This window comes from Mytilus galloprovincialis, chromosome 3, assembly GCF_965363235.1.
Source record: "Mytilus galloprovincialis chromosome 3, xbMytGall1.hap1.1, whole genome shotgun sequence".
In the NCBI taxonomy this organism is placed as follows: domain Eukaryota; kingdom Metazoa; phylum Mollusca; class Bivalvia; order Mytilida; family Mytilidae; genus Mytilus; species Mytilus galloprovincialis.
In genome coordinates this window covers 53,575,796-53,585,166 of record NC_134840.1, presented here as the reverse complement: position 1 = coordinate 53,585,166, position 9,371 = coordinate 53,575,796, and the positions used below count along the sequence as shown (strand labels likewise).

Below are 9,371 nucleotides of genomic sequence, written 5' to 3'. Positions count from 1 at the left end.
TGAGTAGGCAGCTGTTTTCTGGTAGGTAGTGTTAGGGCAATCAAACCTATTCTTTTAATGGCCCTATTGTAAGCCATAGTATGATGACGCGAGTAGAAAGTATACAGTTCATTTATTTGTTTTCTTCATATATGTATGCTTTTGTTTTTTTAAGAACCTGTAAACATTTTTATTGAGGGCCAGTTGACATCTACTTCCTGGTGCAGGATTTTCCCAGTGTTGAAGACCTATTGTTGGCCTTTTATCTGGTTTCTGCTCTTAGTAGGGTTTTTGTCTCTTTAACACATTCCTCATTTCCATTCTCAACTTAAGATGCTTGGCTTAAAGTGATGTCAAACGCCCAATGGCCCATTTAAGTTCATAAAATGTAAAGGACAGACTGCAAAAGTAACATCCATGTGAGCTCAGAACGATAAAATCATAAGAACAAATAACAACTGTTTTTTTTCAAATATTTTTTCTTTCCTTTTAATCACATTCACCAGCACTAGTTTGTTCAATAAATTAGTTGTCTCCTTTCACTTGAAGATTTTTCCTTGATTGAATTTTTTACCATCAAAATCTCCCTCCCAATTCCAGTATTCTTCTACCATTTTCTTTGTTTCTGGCGTAGTTGGGTCCAATTTTTTCCATTCATAGGATTCATAGTCAATCTGCCAGTCAGGAGATAGCTGTAATGATATACATTGTGTATTGAAATTAAGATGTAAATTAGAATGGTTTCTATATGTTTTTTTCTGTTGCCACTTACTTTTACAACCTGGTTATTTTAACTATTAAGATTCTAATCTTGGAATGTATAACAAACATAAATGATCTTTTAAGAAGAGTCTCAATTTTCAATTATAAAAATACAAGTGTCCATATCTTTTCGGGACAGATTATGTTTCTATGCTGGCTTTCTTATTGAATATCAGAAACAGATATATATAGTAATGCTTATTTATCTTAAATATTGTTTTGTCAATATTAGAAAATTTGCAGAAAAAATACTATCGCCTGGCATTTCGAATGAAGGGGATATTAATTGAAATGGTTATTTTCCTTCAAAAAGTGTAGTATAGACAATCATTTAAGGACAATCATTGTTTTGATAATGATTTCTGACATTCAATCAACAATACATGTATTTATAGAATGGAACAATAACAGATTGCACAATTAACCATTTTTTGTGCTAGCTAACAACCTTCGCTGAATTAAGATTTATTACTGTGTTTTTACCAACATGTGGAGCCGGATCTGCTTAACCTCACAGAGCACCTGAGCTAACCATAAGTTATTGGTGGGGTTCATGACGGTAAGTCTTAGCTTTTTTATGTTGTTTGTCTGTCTTTTTTAAGCATGGTGTGGTCAGTTTATTTTTTGACTTACGAGTTTGGATGTCCCTTTGGTGTCAGTTGCCCCCTTTTTTAAGGATTGTTATAGTGTATAAAAATCAAAGTGCTGGATAGCACCTGTGGAAAGTTTGCAACTGTAGATTGTAATATTTCAAATAGATAGTGTGTAGATTGCATGGTTACCTTTTTTCCTACTTAAAAAAGAAAAAACTTTATCAAGAAATAATTGTAACAGGATGCTGCTACGAAGTCTCCCAAACAAAGCTCTCAAAATTAGTCATTCCCACGGGTCGCCTGACATTAAGCAAAGTCAAATACAAATTGGTCCGGTCTAGTAAAGTGATATTCATGATTTGGGGGTGGGGATCTAGACAGTTTACAAGTTCTCAAACAGGCAGGAGGTAGGGTAAGAGTGGCCCTAGGGGACTAGCCTTTTATTTCATCTGATTTGTTTTATTATTCCGTACAAGAATATATGTTGTTTCAGTGTGGGGATTTCAACAGTTTTCAAGTTTTCGAAAAGGGGGTGGATCTTGACTGTTTACAAGTTCTCAAAACAGGATGGGGTGGGGTTACACCGAGGGAGGCCCGGACTTAATTACATTTCACTTTATTCGTTTTATTGTCCAATACAAGAATATTTATGATTAAGGGTTGGGGATCTCAACCGTTTACAAGTTCTCAAACATGAGGGGTTGGGAATGACTCAGAGGTACTCCCACTATATTTCATTGGTTTTGTTTTGTTGCCCCATAAAATAGAATATATATGGTTTAGGGGTGATCATCTCGACCGTATAAGTTTTCCAAAAAAAGTTGGTTGGGTCACCCCTGTGGACTTCTTCTATATTTCATTTTGATTTATTTCATTTTCTCATACAAAAATATATATGGTTTGTGGGTGTGGATCTCAGCCGTTTACAAGTTCTCAAACAACAAGGGGATGGGGGTGACCCCTAGGGACTCGCCTTCTTTTGAATTTGATTTGTTTTATTGTCCAGTACAAGAATATATATGGTTAAGGGGAGGGGATCTTGACCATTTCCAAGTTGTCAAACAACAGGGGGTGGGGCTGATCCAAAGGGACTCCCACTTTATTTCATTGAATTCGTTTTGTTGCCCTATACAAAAATAGATATGGTTTAGGGGTGGGGATCTCGACCGTTTACAAGTTCTCAGACATGAGGGGGTGGGGCTGACCTAAAGGGACTCCCACTTTATTTCATTGAATTTGTTTTGTTGCCCTATACAAAAATATATATGGTTTAGGGGTGGGGATCTCAACCGTTTACAAGTTCTCAGACATGAGGGGTGGGGCTGACCCAAAAGGACTCCCACTTTATTTCATTGAATTTGTTTTGTTGCCCTATACAAAATTATATATGGTTTAGGGGTGGGGAACTCGACCGTTTACAAGTTCTCAGACATGAGGGGGTGGGGCTGACCCAAAGGGACACCCACTTTAGTTCATTTGATTTGTTTTGTTGCTCTATACAAAAATATATATGGTTTAGGGGTGGGGATCTCGACCGTTTACAAGTTCTCAGACATGAGGGGGTGGGGCTGACCCAAAGGGACTCCCACTTTATTTCATTGAATTTGTTTTGTTGCCCTATACAAAAATATATATGGTTTAGGGGTGGGGATCTAGACAGTTTCTAAGTTCCCAGACATGAGGGGTTGGGGCTGACCAAAAGGGACACCCACTTTATTTCATTTGATTTGTTTTGTTGCCACATACAAAAATACATATGGTTTATGGGTGGGGTGACTGACCTCTCTGGAGTTCCTCTATATTTCATTTGATTTATTTCATTGTCCCATACAATAATATATATGGTATATTGGTTGAAGTCTCAACTGTTAATAAGTTCTCAAAAAACCAGGGGTTGAGAGTGACCCCAGGGGACTCGCCTTTTATTTCATCTGATTTGTTGTATTGTAACATATAAAGAACATATAATGTTTAGGAGTGGGGATCTGACTGTTTTTAAGTATTCAAACATGAGGGGTTAGGTGGGGTGACACCATGGACTCAACCTAAATTTAATTAATTTGATTTGTTTTATGGTCCTGTGATCATTACTGAAAACCATGTGTGTCTGTCACTTACTGTTTTCTTCAAATTTATAATTTATTATTGTTATTGAAAATTAAAAAAAAAATCCCTTAGGGTTCTTTAGTAAATTCCTCCCTTCTGTTGGCCTCTCAAAATACAACTAAATAGACCCCAAGGAGAAAAATAATAAGAAATAAGCAAAAACTTTGTTTAGGAGTCTTAATAGCAATTAGTATAATTACGATTTTTGTTATAGTCCGATTTCTTATGCCGAATATGTAAAAGGCCGAGTTTATTATAGTCCGAGTTTGTTGTGGGCCGAGATCAGATGAGATACCATGATACTTCCGATACTCTCGGGCTTTTACATATTGAATAGAAATTTGTAGTATTTTAAAAGCGACGAAAAATGTTCATTCATGAAATATTTTAAACACGCTATTAATTTTCTCTTCAACCGGAGGAAGGTAGGAAACCTTTGAAACCGGGATTGTAGTACTCCCGTTTGGAGGCACACATGTATGGATCTGACGCATGTCTGAAGAATACCGATAAAATCATAACGTAGAAACTGCTGTCTCGTGTGTGTATTGATTTTACTTTCCGCGTAGCGCAGATCCGCGAAGTAGTCTTTGTTCGTCTTTCAAATGAAGTTGAATTATTTGATTTATCGATGAAATTCAGTGCATTTTTTATTCAGGCTGTATGCTATTAAAATAGAAGAGCTCAAAATTTCAAAAGCATCTTTCTATTATTAGTTTTCAAACACCAGTACTACATTATCTAGAAGTAGGACACACTTCCTAAAGTAAGTTAGGCTGTCTCTTTTCCGGTTAGGCCGATGCCTTAAGAAAGTTTATTGCTATAGCAAGCTATAGCAAACTTTCCAAAAATTTGAGATTATTGAACTGGATCTCTTGTGATTAATCACATATCAAGAGAGAAACTTATTTGTCTTCACAATTGTATATCCCCCTTCCCATTTATACAAACAGAATAGGGAAGTTTGCATCCAAATTCAGCCCTACCTCAAATGCTAATTTGGGTCCTTTCCAGAACCATACACCTGATATACTGTTTTTGTTATCTTCTCCAAATATACACATACTTCCAAAAGCATTTTTCCTCAGTTTTTCAACTCGTTGAAAGAATCCTGTAAAAATAGAATAGAAAATTTATTTCAAGTCTTGTTTACATGAACATTACAAACATAAGCTCTATAGAAATATAAGCCAACACGTAATAATGCACACTTTAATGTTTCAAAGACTGAATAACCAAATTACCCCAACTCAATATATTATTCTGACATCTAAACCTTTAGTAGCCTATGATCGATTGATTGATTTGTATCTCACGCCACTTTCAACACTATTGTGCTATTTCATGATTGTCATTGGTGAAGTTTGTATTGTCAGTTCAGATCAGTCATCTGTAAAACTGATTTATAAATTGGTCCTATTGGAATATTCATATATGTTCTAGTCCTATACATCGGTTTTCCTTAAACCATTCATAGTAAGTTATATCTATCCCATTTCAATGCTTATCATAAAACTGTTAAAAAATCCTTGATTACAGGATACCAGTTTTGTTAGCACATTAAACTTGGTCCCTATCAGGTTCTACAGCCCATTTTTTCAAAATTTTACATATATACGAAGTTTTAAGCAAGAAATTTAGATTTCTCTTACCTCCTATTAAATTGCAGGTCATGAAAATTTTGGTAAGTTCTGAATTATACTTGTATTCACAATACCATATAGAATAATTGTCTTTTTCAAAATTTTTCCAAAAATATGGAAGTGCAACTTCTAAAGTGTCCTTATTGGAATATTCACGTTTAAATTCGTCCATGTTGAATTTTCTGAAAAAGAAAAAGCTTCAATAAAAAATCACAAAAATCTATTTTCACTTAACTCTGAAGATTTGTAATTATGACTCAGTGTGTGTGGTTATTTGAAAGACTGTTTGAGCTTGACTAAAACCATTGTCAGGACAATGTTTTTATTCACTATAAATTTGGTAAGGAAAATTTTGAACTTGTCTTTACAAGAATTACAGTTCAAATACAATACAGTTGCATCAAGACTGCACCGTGACACACTGAAATGTCTCACCTTTACCTATCATGACTGAATTACTGGTATGTTGAAATTGTTTAATATTGAATTATACTTAATGTATCAATTAAATAAAATAACCTTATTAACGATTAATGCTTATCCAAAAAACATACCTAAATATGGAAATTGAACATCAAAAATTAGGTCAAATTCTAATGAACTATGCGACACATGTGCACCATGCAATAATTTAGTATACCAAAAATAGTTGACATATTGCCAAATGATGATAGTCATTGCATTGTTATTCCTGTCTCGGAAGACAAAAAAACAGTCTAGGTCCATGAAAAATATGCAAGATCTAATACCTCTGACAACCAATTCTATATTCATGCTTTGCCATTGTTATATGAAATTGAAAATAGATATAATAACAGAACTAACAATAAAGCAACTTCACAAAACTGATTAAAAGCATTTAATTTGCGACTAAAACTTTAAATATTAATACAAAACCAAAACTTAATTTTAAACTATTTTTAATGTTAGTTTTCTTGAAGAAAAGAGGAAAAGAATATACAATATTTTTACCCTGCAGGAAATGGAGCAAATGGATCTTTCTCATTCTTTTTGGGTGCATCATCATCATCTTCATCATCATCTTTTTTCTGCAAATAAAATATATCTAGAACATAAATCTACTATATAACTCTTTATTTATATTTCTGTAAAGCCTGAAGGTTCAGTCCTATCACAAGCTTTTTGTGATATTTGGACATGCTGACTGAATGAATAATTCAACATTAAATATCTTCACAATTGTTCACATTAAATTTAAAAAAAAAATGTTTATCTTATTCTTTAGATTATGGAAAAATCAAGTATCATCATATTCATCCTTGGTAGAAAAAAAAATAGCTTTAGGTTTTAAATATGTATGGACTAACATACCAATTTTTTGAATAACATATTTCCTAATAATGAGTCAAAAAAGTATTAAAATATTGACTAGGTTTGAGAACATATGTTGACTTAAAGGTAACATTCTTTTTTTCAGCATGAAGTTATAGTTGCAGTACTCAATATTTTTATAACATTTTGGCTTTTTTTTTCTATTTGAAATCACCACAGTAACCAAATTGACTAAATTATCATACATATATATGTGTTATATTCAATTTGAAAGATGTAAGCACAGTAGGGTCATGCTACAACTTCAAACAAACATGTTGATTCCCACCCAAGTCCAACACCTTTTTAGGTGTCAAGATATATTATTCACCTCGCAAAAAAAGTTATTGTAAATTCAGAAATTATTGCGTGCATTTATTATTGCGATTTTGTCATTTTACACTTGAATGCGATTTTAATTTTTACGTTTTTAAGAAAAGTCATGCTTAATTCAGTTTAAATATTAGAAAATGCGAGTTTTAATTATTGCGTTTACATCTCAGTCGCATTATTCGCAATAATAAAAACCTCGCAATAATTTCTGAATTTACAGTACTTGCAACACAGGACATAAAATATGAAGGTATTCAATTTACAACTTTCAATCTAATTCTTTATATCTTTAACTTCTTTACCGCGGGTTTTTCTTTTTTGGGTTGTGCTTTGGGTTTATCTGCTGCTTTCTTCTCTTTCTTTCCACCATCAGCTTTACCATGGAGTTCCTGATATTTCTTAGCTAAAAAAGTTAAAAGGTACTTCAATTATATTTTGTAGTAGTACTTTAATATGTTTTAGAACCCATGTATATGGTAGTCTATAACACTGTGTCTGGCAAAGGGAGACAACAGTTATACCATAAGAAAAGAGGCATAAATTTGCTAATCCTCAAAACTTATTAAATACATCATGTACTCAGAATATAAAAGGTTCTGGAAGGGTAAATTTGTAGACTTTAATGGTCATTCAAAACAGAAAACCTCTTTTAAGAGCTGAAAATCATGTATGGAACATGTAGACTTCAGAAACAAGGTTTGTTAATAAAGACTCGGAGTTCCAAGTTTTTCTTTCCTCAACACATTTACAACATTCTATTTATAACAATGTTATGATTGCCGTGAGGAGTAATGATTCCATGTTGCTAAAATCTACCTCATTTATTCTCTGTTAGATTGTTGTCTTATTGATTGGCAATTATATCAAATCTTATTTTGATAATCATATAAAAAGAAATAGATGAGTTTTTTTGTCAATTTGTAGATATTCTAAAACCTTTTGAATCAGTAAAAATCAAAATGTGTCCAAAGTACACGGATGCCCCACTCGCACTGTCATTTTTCATGTTCAATGGAGCATGAAATTGGGGTCAAAAGCCTAATTTGGCATTAAAATTTAAAAAATCGTACCATTGGGAACATGCGTACTAAGTTTCAAGTTGATTGGACTTAAACTTCATCAAAACTTCCTTGACCAAAAACTTTAACCCGAAACTCGCACTTACACATTTGCTATGTTCAGTGGACCGTGAAATTGGGGTCAAAAGTCTAATTTGGCTTTAAAATTAGAAATTTCATATCACAAGGATCATGTGTACTAAGTTTCATGTTGATTGGACTTCAGCTTCATCAAAAACTACCTCGACTAAAAACTTTAACCTGAAGCAGGACAGACGGACAAACAGACCAGAAAACATAATGCCCCTCTACTATTGTAGGATCTCAAAATGATTGCCAATTCATTGTTATTGTAAACCATATGCACCTCTTCCACAGAGTCATCTTCCCTTGGTAAAGGTATTCTAACTTTGGTCAACAAATTTCAAACATTGAAAACTTGCCAAAAGGCAACAAAGAACAATGTTGAAAAGTTTCATTTAGTCTGCAATAAATAACATGAATGATCAAGATACCTGAAAGTCATTATAGCTAATCATTTACAAATTCTGGAAACCCTCCAAAAGGCACCCAAGAAATGTATTTAGCAAGAGCCAATACTTCAAAACTTATTTTCATGACATAGTACACAGTAATGACACTGGCCCTTTGAATCATTTGAGGTATAAAACATGTATGGAACATGTAGACTTTAGAAACAAGATTTGCCAATAAAGACTCGGAGATCCAAATTTTTCTTTCCTCAACACATTTACAACATTCTATTTATTACAATGTTATATTTGCCGTGAGGAATCCGGTTTCCATTCTTACATAAGAAAATTAAGTTTGAACTTATGGTACTATATCTTGAGACGTCTAGTAAGTTGCTTACTTTACATCTACCATATTTGGTCTCTGGCAGATTGTGGTGTCATTGGCAATTATACCACATATTTTCATATTCAACAAATATTTTTTTTAGATGTGTGTAGTCTACCAAATTTGTTAATATTCTGAAACCTTTTCAAAAATTTAACAGATTCAAATTATAGTGGTATCTCAAAATGGCTGTGAAATCATTGTTAAACATATAAAATAAAATATCTTTTAACTTCAAAAACAACATTATATGCTTGTTGCCTGCTGAATTTGCATAAATTCTAAAACCTTTTTTTCTTTCTTAAAAGTTAAATGAAAGAAAGATTTAGGCATTCAGCTGTTTAAGCACATTCAAGATTAATACTTTTCTTTTTTTCAGTCACATTTGTTAGTTTGAATGAATTATTTATTTACATGTCATTTATGTCAGACCCCCTCCACTAGAGTCATTACAATACATACAAGCAATTACAGCCAAATTACTTGAGTGTTAAGGTAATATCTTTGGTAAGTTTACTTGCTAGCTGAACTGTGATATCATTATTTGGTTAGGTATACTACCCTTCTGTTAGAGTAGACTGGTCTAACAGATGATCAATCTTTCTGTCTATAGGACAAAACTACTCCGAAAGGAGGGTAGTATACATAATAACCTAATAATGATTTTACATTCCAGCTAGCAAGCATGTATAGCGGTTAAAATT

The 9,371-nt window shown here is 33.1% G+C and overlaps 1 protein-coding gene across 1 annotated transcript in view; it reads right to left on the bottom strand.

The window, feature by feature from the left end:
* Nucleotides 1-438: 438 nt before the first annotated feature.
* Nucleotides 439-9,371, bottom strand: part of LOC143068308 (elongation factor 1-gamma-like) — a 16,292-nt gene continuing 7,359 nt past the window's right edge. The window contains exons 7-11 of the mRNA XM_076242250.1: nt 7,051-7,151; nt 6,056-6,132; nt 5,093-5,265; nt 4,427-4,551; nt 439-671 (exon numbers count right to left, since the gene is read on the bottom strand). Of these exons, the coding sequence (XP_076098365.1) occupies nt 519-671; nt 4,427-4,551; nt 5,093-5,265; nt 6,056-6,132; nt 7,051-7,151 (629 nt within the window). The 3' untranslated portion in view covers nt 439-518. The remainder of the gene's footprint in view (nt 672-4,426; nt 4,552-5,092; nt 5,266-6,055; nt 6,133-7,050; nt 7,152-9,371) is intronic.